This window comes from Lineus longissimus, chromosome 16 (assembly GCF_910592395.1).
Source record: "Lineus longissimus chromosome 16, tnLinLong1.2, whole genome shotgun sequence".
In the NCBI taxonomy this organism is placed as follows: Eukaryota; Metazoa; Nemertea; class Pilidiophora; order Heteronemertea; family Lineidae; genus Lineus; species Lineus longissimus.
Genome location: NC_088323.1, coordinates 11478072 through 11494702, shown reverse-complemented (window position 1 = coordinate 11494702; position 16631 = coordinate 11478072). Strand labels below are relative to the sequence as shown.

The following is a 16631-nucleotide window of genomic DNA, read 5'->3' as shown; positions in this document are numbered from 1 at the left end:
TGCTGCAATGCAACCGTTTAGTCCTGCCACTCTGAGGCACCGCTTAACAGTTGAAAGGCTGGCCCTCAAACCCACATCATTTCTTAAGGATTTCACATTTTTGAACGGATGCATCCTCGATTGCCTAACAAGCTGTCTATCCTCTCGTTCAGTGGTGCATTTTGGGGCACCTGGTCTTTCTCGGCGATGAAGATTTCCTTCATTGTGGAAGCGGGTCCACCAAAATTGCACTGTTGCATGAGAACAACCAATTTCCCTTGCCACATTTCGATTACTCCTCCCTGCAGCTTTCAATGACATCAACTGACCTTTCTGATACTCAGAAAGTTCTCTTGAGCCATGTGTCCTCGGCATATCAAAACATGTGTTGACAGCAGACTGAACAGATCAAAACTTGGGTGCTTTCCAGGTTCATCCTGGCTATTCAGGAGATACTGAGAGTATTTTCAATGGCCAAGGCCTAATATAATAGGCGATCTTACAACCCCATGCCATGTTCTTCCTAAAGGATGAATGCAGGTCAGTTTCAACCATTCAATCAGGATGTCAATTATGAAACTGATGAAGTCTAGGAAAACCACTAAACCAAACTATAGAAAGGGGGTCATCCCGGAGTGCTGTTCACTGGACACAGAAACAGAGTGCCAAAATCCCAACAAAGTTGCCATTTTCACGTTAAAAAATCAAATATTTTGAAAATGTTTGATGGTAATATCCATCTATGCAGTAACAAGAAGATGTTACAGGTGAAAATTTTCAGGAATTGCAGAGTTTAAGAAAATCTCAATTGGACCGGTAATCTTTGAACAACGACAAAACCGAAGTCCGCCCATTGATCAGAAAAATCATTTTGCCAAATGATGGACAAATGACCTAACTACCATGCATCAGAAATTGGTGAAAAAATATTGGGGAATAACGGAGTAATTTACAAATATCAGGTGGTTAATAACTTCTGACCGAGATTGTACAACAAAGTAATTGAATTTCAGAAGATTATCTCATTTTGAGGGTTGGCAATCATGAGACAAAGCCTGAGCAATGATTTGAACACATTCATGGCTTTGTTTTTAGTCAATGATTGTTTAATTCAATGTAGAAGCACTTCAGCCACTGAAAATTGGTTGCTTGAATTATCCCGCCATTTTGGTTTATCTTCCGCTGAACACAATTGCTTTACCATCTTTCATGCGCAAAAGGAATAAGTAGTGTCACCAGATCATATCAGTTGGCACCCTGATCGTTTTCAAAAAGATCGTCGGACGGAGATTGCCAGTGTTGTAAGGGAATGCTTCAACCGAGGGAACCCAGTGTGCATCACAGGGGGCTGAATATGCAACCGAGTACACTTGCTCTGCAGCATCAAAGAGTTAAAACCACATTATTCGATATTTGATTTGAAATATTTTAGAATAGAATTTGATACCTCACTGTTGGTATTGATTACCATTAGCGACAGTGAGGCATCAATTCCTAAAACCAGTTGGATGTAGGTGGCGCTCATCTTCTCCTCATGAAGTGTTTTGCTGATCTCTTCAAAACCAAACTGAACTTAAGCCCTGGAAGAAGAGAGCTTGTGTTTATTCTACACTTCTGTATTTCTCCAGTCTTGTCCTTCTGGAAGTCCCAACTGTCGTTGACGATCTGGTGACAGACGCCTACTTTGATGCTGATCATGTAGTGACTGTCGACTATGGTGCTGGCGCTCTGGTGATAGCCGCCGACTCTGTGGCTGAGGTTGACTAAAGGCTGGCGGAGTTTCAGGACTACGCAATTCCCAAGGAGATTCAAACTGTAATGGTGGCTCCAGTGGTGATCGTGCTACTGGTGAACTTGGTGCTTCATACTCTTCCTGCAAATGAAAAACAACTCAATATACACATGTGCAATGCAGCCACTCCAACTCCACTAACCGCACATCAATACAAACTTACTGGTCCCGAACATTAAATAGTTGATACCTTGCTCACCAGATCAAAGTTTGATAGACAATTGTTACCTTGAAGTCTTAATCCTGTTATTATGCCGAGCTAGTTAAGTTGACTCAAACTTGACCACTCTTAACTGCCAATTTGCCACACCTTTTTTTTGTAATTTGCAGTTTTTACTGTTAACTCACAAAAATGTTTTGTACACATATAAGTTTCAATAACAATTTATTTTTGTTTACGATCTTTTCCTTCTGTGAAGTGCAATCTGGAAAGTGCTGAGGTGCAAAAAAAGGTGCGAAAAAATTTTTGTCTTCCTCCAGATACTCTGCAAATTCTGCTCCTTTTTCATGGCATTTTTCAATATCAATTTTAAGTTTTATTGTTTGTTTGAGATGCTTTTTTATATATATCGGGTAGCCCAGAAAATTAGTGCCAAGGGCACTGCGCCAGCTTGGTCAGTAAAAAACTTGTATTATATATCAGGTACCTTTAGTAGCTGCACCTACAGTAGAAATATCAGCATCTTAGCTCAAAGGATGGCTGCTAGACCACTTTTAAGTTTTTTAGAAAAAGCCACCTAGAGGGAAAACTAAGAATCACACTGCACCCAAAATCGAACTACATACACATGAATAAAAAAGGTCCAAGGCCCATGTGCTCACCTCGGGTAATGTTAATGCATGTCATTTGCAATGGACATGGGGAGAACAGTTTTGGTCATTGATGTCAATTTTGCGATCTTAGAGGAAGTAGTGTGGTAGTGCAGCTTTCTTTCCTGAGGCAGTTAATATCAATATTCCATCACAAAACTGACCTTAAAATGGTTTCCAAGATGGCCGCTTGCCAAATTATAGAAGAAAAAGAGGAGCTTTGCTCGGTCCATCTCACTGCACATACAGCTTCATGTCCATGTAATGAGTGTGATTACAAGATAAAGGTTGTTACAGAGAGTAAATCTAACTAGTTGCCATGGTTTCTTCAACAGCCACAACCCAGTAGACAACCAGTTACTGCAGTCTGGACCTTAACATCAATTCCTTTGAAGCATAGGTTGGTTGTGACCAACTAGTCCAGTTAACATGGTCCAGCCTAAGCCGGGACAGCCATGCAATAATTGCCATCAGCTTCACATCAGGGACAACCACTAGTTTCAAAGTACAAGGCGAGGAACAAGTCCAAGGGGTATGATTTTCTTAGCCCACATTGATGACAGAGAGTAAAAACTTAACAGATACACTAATTTTTTGCAAACCAACTGCCACATACTGTTTATTTATTTTTATTTTGAGTTGAGGCCAAAAAAGTTAATGTTATGTTTCTTGTTTCCGACCGCGTCAATTCAAACCCCCGCACGTCAATATCTTTTTATTTTCACATTCAGTAGCCAAGTAGACCATATCCTACACCTGAGCGCCATGTGGCATTTATTTGAACTACCTATTATACGCATGACTCCTCATTTGAATTTCCCTCTAGGCGTGCATTGATTTGTATACATTGTTCAGCATTGTTAGTCCACAAACATACATTGCAGACAGATGTTGCAGATATTCATTTTATTTCCATTATTTCTGAATCTGTGCTGTTTTTACCTCTGTGAAAGTAGATTGGATATCGCAAAATGAGCTTACTAAAAGTAATAAAAACTAGAATTGTCAGCTGAGTCTTGCCAGACTCTGGAGTCTCCGGCTTTGAGGGGGGAGGGGGGGGGGGGCCGGTGCCATTATTAGGAATGCGAGAAATTTGCATGACACTTGGAAGACAGTGAAGAAGAATTACATGAACGACGTGAATGCCATGTATGAAACACATGCGGTATATGTCACTTCTTCACACAAAAGAAGCAAAAGAAATACTCAAGCTGTACAGTGTACTACTGTCTCAGTAGCTCCTCCTCATCATGCTCATCTCGACATACTGACAACCGTGTGCCTGTTCCAAGTTGTATTGTAGTCTGATGAAATGAATGAACTCACGAAACAGTCTCTTCAAAACAAAGGTTCCGATTTCTTCTTCATTCACATGGTTCAGGAAATAAAATGTACATCTCAGTCATGACTAATAATCTAATTTATTGCACAAAATCAAGGAGCATAGTTGAGAAAACATGGCCTCTCTACCACATGGTTTTTTACACTAATACTGCCCTCTGTACTGATGCTGAGTTACTAAAATATTTGGTACACAGGGTGTGGCACAAAAAAACCCCTAAATAAAACTTAAGTGCTGACTGAGCAGTATCCTTGTACCGTTCACTTCTTTACAGGTATTGCTCAGTGTATTTCCATACGCTATGTTGATCAAGGAATTCCCTGGGGTATCAACTCCCTGCCATCTGACGGTGGCCAGCGGTACCAGGCTATGATTTTCAGCTATGATTTGTGGCGAAACAACTGATCAAATAGCGGTATCAAAATAAGGGCTGATCAAATTTCAATCCTATGCGCAGAAATATTACAATACCAAACAATCGGAAGCAAGGGAAAGAACACTTTCAGAATAATTTCCTTTATTGGTATTGCTGTAAGCAGCGAGTTCTGTGAGGTTTGTTCTATGCCGTTTCACATGCATACCTCTGTGTATTTCAATAAGGGACATCACCCTGGAACCCAGACTGTATGTTCAGATGGCGGACAAGGTTGAATCTAGCTACCATTTGCAGTGCATTCCACTATGTACGTGCACACGCCACGTCCACCTGATACAAGAGTGTGCTGGAATAATTTTCTGGGGAGAAGAATACCTACTAATATAAAAGTATCCAGCTCAAAGCCGGAGACTAATTATATCACAGAAAAAAAACCACGCATGACCGCATCCTTTGGAAGTTGACCATGAAACCAGAAACATAACATTAACTTTTTTTAGCCTAATTATTACAGTGAAAAAGAATGAATACTAGAATCGACTGGTTCTTCTGATGACTGCGCAGGTTAGCACTGATGTTGGATGGGAGGTGGGAGGTGCAAGTGTGTTAGTTTGGTTCTATGGAAGTAGCTCTGTTCCTCTCTCTCGGTCGTTTTGTGCTCAAAGAAATGTTGAAATGCAACGGCTGTCGATCATCCCTGTAAAACATGATAACGTGTGTTTAAGGCGCACATTGTGACGAAAGGTACAGGTCTGAATACGCTAATCTGAATGACGGCAATCCGCCATTTTGCTGGACAGTACTAAAGCTGGGGCAAAGCATAGAATTGAATGCAATTAGCCTACTGCTTCCTTGGACATATTTTAAAAAAAATTGAAAATGTTTTTGGGAAGGAGGGGGGATCAGTTGATACTAAATTAACACCAGGTGGAGGAAGCCACTGCTGGCCCCAACAAACCTCAATATAGGCACAATGAACAAAAGAACATGTGATGTGCGACCATGCAGTATTTTCAACTTAGTTTGCTACTGGTTTGTTGTGGCAAGGAGCAGTGGTTTCCTCCACCTGGTGTAAGGGGCTCTATCACTGACCAATCTAGGGCAAAAGGAATGGTTTGGGTTTATGGGTAGAACCCTTTTCTTCAACACATTGACAATCCTAGGCATACACATTTCGAAAATATGATGACCTATTTTCGAACAGAGTCAACCTCAAATTTTAGAGTTCTCACCCCAACCCTGACCATTCTTTTGCTTCAGATCAATGAATAAGAAACCTGAAAATATTCTGAGCTGCCTTCCGATGAATTCATTCAATATTTATATCTGAGCATTTGAGCAGAATTCCAGGCCTGTACCATCTGAGTGATCAGCTGTCATTTTGACATGTCAGATTTGGAAGACAAGAGCAAATTTTGCTCAATCATCATGCCAAACATTAAAAAAACCCTGTTCTATTTGTGTATGGGTAGACCTAAGATGAACTATCCAACATCGCCAAGGCCAAAGCACTTACCGTGGGCTGGTGAGACTTTGGGAGCAATACATAGTTAGGCCTACCCTGAATCCAGACTCAGACATTTATAAGAGACATGACCACCATTGATTTTTTAAGCCTTTTAGCAGTTAAATTGTCAATGTTTGACCGCGTCGCATCAAATAATGCGTGGGGTTGTGAATCTGATATTTTCATATGATATTCCGAACAGGTGGGCAAGTAAATGATGAAAAGTAAACTGGTAGTTGACCACAGAAATTTGTTGATAATCGGCAAATTGGACAGACGTTGAGATTTCGTCTCTTTTCAGCCAACTGGCAGAAAAATCTCAAAACACGCCCCCTATAAGGGATCACGTCCAAAGTCTGCACGTGAATATTCGCTGTGCGAATCGGGGCGAAAAATTCACCTGGTCGAATATTGCCACACTCATTCGCCTCCAAATCGCTCCCTTCTTGGCGACTCTATTATGATCAGGCGCAAATTCAGACTGAATGAAAATCGCAGGCGAAAACAATAATCGCGCCTTATTTGCTCTCACCAACCATCGGAACGGAGCGAATATTACATGTGTTGTAATTATGCAAATTCCGACATCAGCTGATAGCAGACTGGTCAAACAAAAACACAAACTGGAATTCCCGGTCAACCTGACTCCAGTAATCAAATACATCGCATCTATCCACGAGGAGCTACACAAATTTGGCACAGAGGTTTGAGGTTGTTAGGTAGTATTATGGTATGCATTCTGAAGGATTGTGGCGGAATGTACCGAATCATACAGTTAATCATAGTTAGGCTTATGTGTCCGAGTCTCAGCCAACCAATCAAGATCGTTGTAGTATCCGGTCATCCTAAACAGCGTCCACCAGCGCCCAACAGCGTTCACCTGGTTTAAAGTCGGGTATGAAGTCATCAAAATAAAATTTAGTGGCCATAAACGTAATAAGTACACCATAAAAAACACATTTCCTGAGAATTTCATGACTTTTGGGTGTAAGATAAGGGAGATGGTGTCTAAAATCACAGGCCTGTTGTATTGGGAAGCCCTATCATTTCCCCAAAGTCAAATCCAACATGGCCGCCGACTGAGTGGTGCACGCTGGTACATTTTAGACGACCCCTCGCTATTAAATCTAGCACACAAATGTCACGAAACGATCAGGAAGTGTCCTGCTTATTTCATTTATGACCATTCGATTTTACTTTGATGGCTTTAAGTATGTGTTTAAACCTGATTGACGCTGTTTAGTATGACCCGATTTGTTTACATCACATGACTGCACTTTTCTGCCGATAAAACAAGGCGAAAGTCGTTGCAAAATCGTTCCGAATATCGGACAAGCATGCAAGAGCCACCAATTTCGTAAAATCGCTTGATTATCGCCAGGAGCGATTTTTGGGGCGAAATCGAAGAATAGGTGCGATTGTGGGCGAATTTCGCATCAGACATACCGACGATTTCATATTATCGCCACACATTTGCCGTTCGATTTTCGGACAGATTTCGCAGGCGAATATCGCGTGCAGACTTTGGACGTGATCCATAACCGAATTAGCAAAATTAATTTTTTCATCAAATAATTTCTTAATTTCTGTAGACTTTCCACACCAAATATATTTTCAATACCTCTCCAAATATGCACTTGACAGTTGAAAACATACTCGCGTCTAATTGATAGGTCTGGAACCTCCAACCTATGAATATTCAATTGTGGTCTTGTCTCATTTTGCACAGGCATGACAGGGGAGCCATGTTGATCACCACACAAGGCTCTACAGGGTATTGGGAAATGAAACAATAATTCCCAAAAATCAAGGAAAAAGTAGCTCGAATTGATTATTCATCACTGAAAAGAGAAAATGTGCAGTGGGAGAAGTACATATATCTACCATTGATACAAAATATCTCATAACTATTGATAAAACAGTGAACCTAATGTGCTCATGATGAAATCAGTACCCGAAATCCTTTCGCTTTACAGCTACACCTGCAGAAAAGTGGAGTGGATTGACGAGGTGGAATGTAAGAAAATAAATACATCAACCTCGAATCCAAGTGGCCAACTCATGCCATCTCATGTAACAATGTGTAATGCATTGTAAACCCGGGTCGTGAACTACCAGTTAACAAACTTGTCTAAAAACCTCTATGTACTTATCTGATTAGGCCAGAAATGAACAAGAGTTCAAGCACTGACCTAAATATTAAAGAAAGCAAACTTACCTGGTGAATCAAACGATCTTTGTGCCTGTTAGTTTGTCATTTTCCTGCCAGCTGCTGTCAAAATACTAATATCTACAGTTCAAAATTTGCTAGAAAATTCACCGATTTCCAGCATTTTTCTCGAGGAAATACAATGGAATAAAACAATAAAAACACCCGGAAAGCTTTATTGACTCCCAAAGTTGAATAAAATAAGCTTATGATATTTTATCGGCATCTTGAACATTTTCGAGGATTTTGTAAAGCTTTCCTCTCAAGGAAAAATGTCCTAATTGGGCAGGCACGTTTGCGCAGGGATCCCAGCGATGCGCACAGGAAATCATTCAGTAGCCACTATCGCCACCGTGTGGCACAAATCGGTAATAATTAAATTTTTCTCTTCATCTTGATATACAATCCTTTTCAAGTCATTTGAAGTCTCGGGGCCGAGATCACAGAAATTGAAAAACCACTTTCTCCGAGAAATTATCGATTTTGAGGGGGCCAAATCTTTGGGGTAGAATAAAAGGTCCTAGACACTAGTCCACACTTGTCTAAGACCTTCTAGCTCAAATAGAAACAAAACTTGCCACCTATCAGTGATTTAGAACTCTGTGACCTTCAAAAGTAGGTCAAATCGAAAAACCCGTATTTCATATAATGTATGCTTGCTGGAGTACCTACCAAAAAAATTTCATGAAAATCTGACCAAAATTGCGGGTCCTATTGCATATTTTATCTTTTTGCATTATGCCCCCCCCCCCCCGGTGGCCAAACCAAGAATAATTTTGGAAAAACATTTGGTACGATTCGCCACTGGATCGAAGGGAACATGTGTACTAAGTTTTAAGTCCCGATCTCAAGCAGTTACGAAACATGCCGCGCTAAGAAACGTCATTGCATCATTGCATCATTGCATAGGCTCATAAGGTGAGCCAAAAAGGAAAAGGAACTATCAATGAAACGGCCAGGGGCCATTGTGCTCACCATATAGATATTTGGTTGTTAGGAATTCATCCTGGTTAAAATATATTCTACATGTATAGTATATAGATCAAACCAAAGTCGGGATGACGTGTAATGTTTTGTTGCTTGGAGTACCTACCATAAAATATCATCGAAAACAAGTCACTAATAAGGGAGATATTGCACTTTTTACCTTTTTTAGTTTTGGCCTCCTGGTGGCCAAGTTGAGAATAAGATCAGACCAAAATTCAGTGTCCTAGGTAACATGACATAGGAAGTTATTAGTACCAAATTTCAAGTACACAGCTGTAGCGGTTAAGAAACGTGCCATAGTAACACTTAAACGACCAATTTACACCATTTTACCTCTGTGACCTTGAAAAGTAGGTCAAATCAAAAACCCGTATGATATGTGATGTATCCTTGGTAGGAGAACCTACAATACAAATTTTATTGAAAATGAGTCTCATTAAAACAAGTGACGCCACCATAATGTTCATTAGTTTCCAACGCGGGAAATACGAGTGTTTTTATTTAACATAACACAATTTCTTATTCTTTTTTTCCCCCTTTTATGATCGGAGACTGCAGTTGAAATTAAAAAAAATGCTATTCCAACCTCCACTGTTTTAAAAACAGGATACGGAGGACGGACGATAAGGACGGACACTGCTGTATTGTATAGACTCCCCTACGGTGAGCCAAAATGAATATTGCGTCCCCTGTAGTAGCTCCCAGCAAGCCTTGGATGTATTCACAGCTTGGCAACCTGTCAATGTTGAAGGACCCTGCTTCATCCAGCTAGTCTGGGCTGGACATATTTGAGTAAGACTGTGTTCACGTTGAGTTTCTTCTCGCAAGTGAATGCGTGCATCACAAGATAAAGAAATCCAAATTGTAGGCCTACTAACAATGCTTGATACCGGCATTTAGTCAAAGTCCATTACTTATTTTACACCAAAAAGATGCGGTCAAATTTAAATCCAAACGCTTATATTTGGCCTTAAAAATGATATTTTGTTGATAGTATTTATATTGATGTTTTTTTAAGGATGGCTAATTGGTAGTCAAAATATATAGATTGATGTGTCTGATAGTTCTTTTAATTGTGTCAATATCCCACTGAATTTCTAATATTTGAAAGCATGAGCAGAAACACCCAAAATACATTTCTTATCTCGAGAGGAACAATTAGTCAACAGTTACATCTACATGTATATAATACGAAGCAACTTGAAGGTCCAGTGATATAGAAATTAATTGTTATACATCACATATTGAACTACACCAGATTAAACATTGACTAAGTCATGCATAATAGGTTTAAAATATCAGTCGTCTGCCTGGCTTCTCCTGGGTACACTGACAACATGTTGGGAAACATGTTGGCCAACATGTTGTCCAGGTGTGATGTTATCGAAAATGTTGGCAGTGTGTACAGTTCGGAAACATTCGGAAACATTTGGTAACATGTTGGCCAAATGTTGCTCAAATGTTGTCGAAATAATACAAAATCAATTTTGTTGCCGAGATGCTAATGATGTTGTCGAGTTTTATCCAATCAGAAATAGGACACAAATCACATGATCTACCTTAAGCCATGTGATGTAGTCAAAATGGCAGCCTCAAGCAAGGAATGGTTACTGAGTGAAGTTGAACAATTTATTGCAGTATGGGAAAGTTGTGCCTGTTTATGGGATGTAACATCCAGGGAATATAGGGTGTATACAAAACCAAGACCTAAGACATAAGACCTAAGACCTAAGATCCCCGAAGTACAAAACTAAGACCCAGGTACAAAACTAAGATCCCGAGGTACAAAACTAAGACCCGGGGAGGCCAATTCCAAACTAAAATTTTGAAGAAAAATATCAGAGTCTTAGTTTTGTACATCAGGGGATCTTAGTTTTGTACGTACAAAACTAAGACCCCTCGAGGTACAAAACTAAGACCCATGATTTATTTCCAAATTCTGCCCCTCTTTCGAATTCATTTTGATGTAGTAATATCACCTTTGAGATGCATGCAGTTGCTTCATCTCAATAATACCTCCATATGCACTATGCAGGCACGACCGGTCATCACTCTAGCATATACTCTAGCATATATGGCCTCCATCAAGCTCCACAAAAAGTGGCGAAACCGGTGGAATACTCCTTTGAGTCATTCGGAGGAGCGCCGCCATCGGAAGAGTTGGAACGAGTAAAATATTAACGTTTTCTTATCCATCAATTACATACTAACCGAGTCAAACAACGTTATTGCAATATAGGCCATTATTTAATGAATTTACATAAATCGATCAGAATATTTTGAGAATTGTGTACAAAATATTTGTGGGAGACTTAACTGAAAATATACCAAGAAGCAAAATGAAAATGTTCCTTTGGCATTTAAGTGTAGAGAGTCGTCAAACACAGCTTTTACAACGAAATGAACATGGGTTGTATCAAACATCCATGCGTATGTACATGTTGCATAGAACAATACATTATACACAACAGAGACTCCCTTCTTAACTCAACACACTACTAAGCTATTTCATTTATGACTTGTAAAATGGGAAATTTTTGTGGTATTTTCAATTTTGCGTGTTTTGCGAATGTCTGTAATCCGCAAAAATAAAAACTGCAAAACAGGAATTCTAAATAAAGTTTATTCAAACAAATCCGTGAAAATACCGTAACCAGCCGCCAAAATTTTCCGTTTTACAATATACTACAAAAATTAATTTTCTTCCAAATAATATCAATTATGGGTTAGGGTTAGGGTTAGGGTTAGGGTTAGGGGCAGAATTTGGAAATAAATCATGGGTCTTAGTTTTGTACCTCGAGGGGTCTTAGTTTTGTACGTACAAAACTAAGATCCCCTGATGTACAAAACTAAGACTCTGATATTTTTCTTCAAAATTTTAGTTTGGAATTGGCCTCCCCGGGTCTTAGTTTTGTACCTCGGGGATCTTAGTTTTGTACCTGGGTCTTAGTTTTGTACTTCGGGGGATCTTAGGTCTTAGGTCTTATGTCTTAGGTCTTGGTTTTGTATACACCCGGGAATATAAAGACAAGAACAAAAAGAAAGCTGCTATTCTAGAAATAGCTACAAAATTTGCCCCATGCTGGTGTCTCATATTAATCCATGGTCTTGTCGACACTCTTTTCTCATCTTTACGTCTTCTTCGCCGTCTTTCAATCAGGATATGTAAAATTATGGCAGAGCCACCGACAATACATCTTCTTCTCTTGGAATCTTCCATTGTTTATGAATTTCCCTCCAAAATATTCCCTCCAAAATCCTCATTTCTCGGAAACATTCGACAACAAGTTGCCCAACATGTTGTCGAATGTTGTCATGTGTATACAGGGTCAAATTTTCGATAACATCGCACCTGGACAACATGTTGGCCAACATGTTTCCCAAAATGTTGTCAGTGACAACATTTTCGGTATCATTTTCGGAAAGATCTCGGCAACACACCTGGGCAACAAAAAATTGGCCCTGTATACACATGACAACATTCGACAACATGTTGGGCAACTTGTTATCGAATGTTTCTGAGAAAATGAGGATTTTGGACGGAAATTCATAAACAATGGAAGATTCCAAGAGAAGAAGATGTATTGTCGTGGGCTCTGCCATAATTTTACGTATCCTGATTTAAAGACGGCAAAGAAGACGTAAAGATGAGAAAAGAGTGTGGACAAGACCATGGATATGTATGAGAGACCAGCATGGGCCTACCACTGTCTCCTGTCTACTTTCATCCCATAAACAGGCACAACTTTCCCATACTGCGATAAGTTGTTCCACTTCACTCAATAACCATTCCTTGCTGGAGGCTGCTATTTTGACTACATCACATGGCTTCAGGTAGATCATGTGATTTGTGGCCTATTTCTGATTGGATAAAACTCGACAACACTCGGCAACAAAATTGATTTTGTATTATTTCGACAACATTTGAGCAACATTTGGCCAACATGTTACCGAATGTTTCCGAACTGTACACACTGCCAACATTTTCGATAACATCACACCTGGACAACATGTTGGCCAACATGTTTCCCAAAATGTTGTCAGTGTGTACAGAGCTTAAAGTACATGAAATCACGGATTAATAAGGCAGTCTACATGTATGTCATGGAGAGTAGTGTATAGTCTGAGTAGCTAACTTACTTCTAGAGTGCCTCAAGGACTCTGGTCAGGGGTGCTTTGTTGGGACAATTTTAATAATATTGTGTCCAACCAAATTCTCACTTGGAACCCAGCTAAACGTCGCCTCCATTTATATTCCGAGGAATATCTAGTTCTTTTTAATGCCACTAAGTGTCACTTCTTATACTTCAGGCCTAATTGTATAAACTTTGCTGATGGTCCGCCTCCAATAGCTTTCCAAGGTGCACGCATGGTTGTAGAGGGGTCGGCCGACCATTTAGGCCACCTTATTGGAACTGATGCAAGGAATTCCGAGGTAACCAGGACTATGTCCGACTTTAATCGCAGAGTCAAAATTCCATTTTTGTAAATTCGAAACAAAATTGAGATTGTTTAACACTTAATGCATGTCTTTGTATGGTTGTGTCATTTGGGACTTGAATGATAGGACAATTGAAACTTTTTATACTGCCTGGCGGAAGGCAGTTTGTAGGTTTACATCCTATGACGCATATCCGTTTCTTAGCCAATATCATGATGTGTCCCACCAAAGAAGTACAGTAGAACCTCCCTCAGCGGACACCTCTGCCAGGCGGACACCTCTAAATTACGGACGCGTCCGGCTAGTCCTGATTTTTTTCTAAGTCATTTCCAATAACAAAAACCTCTGCGCGGCGGACACCTCTCTACTCAGAATCGCGGACAGGGCGATGGCCAATTTTTGGTCCAATTCCCTCCCAATTACGGACAGTAGGCAAAAACAATGGTTTCCCGCGTGCGCTTGGAGAGTCGAGTAGGCCCGACAGGTGAGATATTTGCGTAATTAATCAACATGATTACCCCATGGCATTGCGTTTTTGTATCCTAATTAGTCCGTTGCATTTGTTTACTCATCTTATTAACTAATTACTTAGGCCTATTGTGTGAACGGACACTCAGAAATCCACGCGGTTTTGTCAGTGTTGCGGCGAATATGCGTGAGTAGAGAAATTAGAAAAAGATAATTATTAATCAAAGGTGGCCGATGGACAGAAATTATGGTGTTTTTTCACACATAGCAAATTTTACCCCGTGGCATAGGTATTTTGTGTTGAACGTGACAGGAGGCGCCTTTTGGACCTGGCCATAGTGTATGGGGAGGGAAGTCTGTATCAAGCCTGGAGAATGGAAAAAAGTAATAAGTGTTACTTCGATAAAATCTCTGTTTATTCAATCTAATATGACTGACATGTGTTTTACATTGTAATAAAAGCGTCAACTGTGGCATGTATATAATTCTATGTTGTTGGAGCTGTCCCTGAGGTGATAATACCGGTGCAGTAACTTGTAAAGTGAAGGTGGGCAGGACGTTTTAAGCAGTGACTCTAATTACAGCAGTGAAGAAGCAGGAAGTGTTATTATTGGTGTTCATCAGCAGTAATAATTATTGCAGCAAGTTATCAGCAGTAAGGGCAAGATGAATAATGATTGTCATGGAGAATGATTTTAGTTGAAGGAAAATGGGTTCATTGTGAGGAGTGTTGAGTATTTTGACTTTGAGATATATTAGTCCTTATCGATGATGGTCAGTGCCTCCTCCATTGTGAATTGGTTATCTTCATCAGGGGTAGAGGGTGCGGTAGTGGAGGGGACTGTTTCTTTGTCCTTCGTAGGGTTGTTAGGTGTGGATAGTGGCTTGCTGATGTTGCTGGTATCCTTGACATCAGCAGTTGTTGATGATGAAGATGGTGACTTTGGGCTCGTTTTGTATGAGGCCTCCAGAGATGGTTGAGGCTGGCTGAATATTTCATCAAGGTCGTCATCAGCATCTTCAAAGAAGTCTGTCTTGGGGACTTTAGTTGGTGTGCTGGCTGTCGAGTTACATGAGGTTGGCGGTCTCTTTGAATTTTTAAGGGTGCAAGCACTGGTGGATGGAGTAGGTGAGGCCATGGTGGATGGGAACGGTGACTTTGGCGGTGTCTGGAAGGAGTTATTTGCTGTGAAGCGTGGCTTTGTTGGTGTGCTGCTGCTGGTAGCATTGGTGGGAGCCCTCACCGAAAAGCAGTGTGATATCAGTCAGGATTCAGTCAGGTTGCAGTGTTACCTCACATTTTTATGGCAGTGTTGAAATCAGTGGAAAGCAGACATAGGGAGTGTTTTTCAGTCACGCAATACCAAAGCATACAGTTATACAGCAATTAAAAATAGAGGTTAGGGAGTCATAAGCAGTGGTAAAACAGTCAAAATCAGTGGTAAGGCAGTCAAAAGCAGTGCTCATTTAAATATTTAGGCTGACTGATTTCCACTGCTTTTGACACTGAAAATGACTCCCCACTATGCATCATGCACAGGGCTGGCAGTGGGGTTCAGTGTTAATTTAAATATTTCGCAGCACACTGAATCCACACTGAAACACCACTGATTTTGACTGCCATTTCCAAAACCTCTTGGAGGGAGCAGTCATTTTCAGTGTTAATATGAATAATTTATTTAATGGCATGCAGGCACGGATGCCGAGAGAGGTTTGGGGGACGTGACCCCCCTGTGCTGATGACAACCAAAGAAATTGTTCGAAAAAGCAAAAACTTCTAGCGAACTGTTACTTTTGCTGTCCTATTTTAGATGGTGTGTTTGCGTCCAATATGGCAGTGATGACGTCATCTGCACAAATAGAGGACATCGCCATTGCATGATGACGTGACACAGTAAAAAGATGACAAATTCACGTTCTTGACCTACGTCATTGCAAACTTTGTCATAATGACAGTGATCAGATGGGGCCACTAGACAATTGAAACGACACATGGCACATAGCTACTGTCAGTGATGTCAGGGATTGAAGCTAGATCAAGTTGACGTCCAAATAAAGTAACTGCACGCGGCCTGTAGAATAATGATCTACTGATTGATGTGTATTGAGCTCCCATGCAGATAATTTGCAGTGTATGCATACATTACAATTAACACCTAGGGCCTACAGTAGATGCATGAAGATACATGCAGATATCTTGCAGTGTATGCATGCATTACAACACCTATAGGGCCTACAGCCTTCTTGATTTGCTGAAAATACAACTTCAGTGTCCGTCTAGATTACCCTTTTTGCATTCATTTGGCTCCTTATGTGTTCCAATTCAAACTGACTAAAACTCCCCTCTTCTCATATTGAAATTCGGGTAAATATCGAGAAATATGAAGAGCTACCATGATTTATTGAATGTTTGACTATCAAATTCAAACTTACTAGCTTCCTGTCTCAGGTTGCATTATGGGTGATATTTAACACTGAATTTGACTGCAATTACCACTGCTTTACACTGCCATCAAGTCTTAATCTCACCAGTCATAAAGCAGTGGTTTTCAGTCATGTTGAAAATGCCACGGGTTTCGATCAGAGTTGGAGAAGTGGAAATCAGTGGTCTTTCAGTCATAGGCAGTGTTTTTGAAATACGTCGTTCATACTGATATGCAAGTGGCAGTGCTTTGCAGTGGTCTTTCAGTCAAAATCAGTGGTATTAAAACATTAAGAAA

General features: G+C 40.3%; 1 protein-coding gene across 5 annotated transcripts in view; it reads right to left on the bottom strand.

The window, feature by feature from the left end:
• Positions 1-682: 682 nt before the first annotated feature.
• The window catches only part of LOC135500896 (potassium voltage-gated channel subfamily H member 6-like), a 600170-nt gene continuing 584221 nt past the window's right edge, over positions 683-16631 (bottom strand). For all 5 annotated transcript variants that reach the window (XM_064792608.1, XM_064792609.1, XM_064792610.1 and 2 more), the window contains one exon: positions 683-1852. In XM_064792608.1, coding sequence (XP_064648678.1) covers positions 1586-1852 — 267 coding nt within the window. In that variant the 3' untranslated portion in view covers positions 683-1585. The remainder of the gene's footprint in view (positions 1853-16631) is intronic.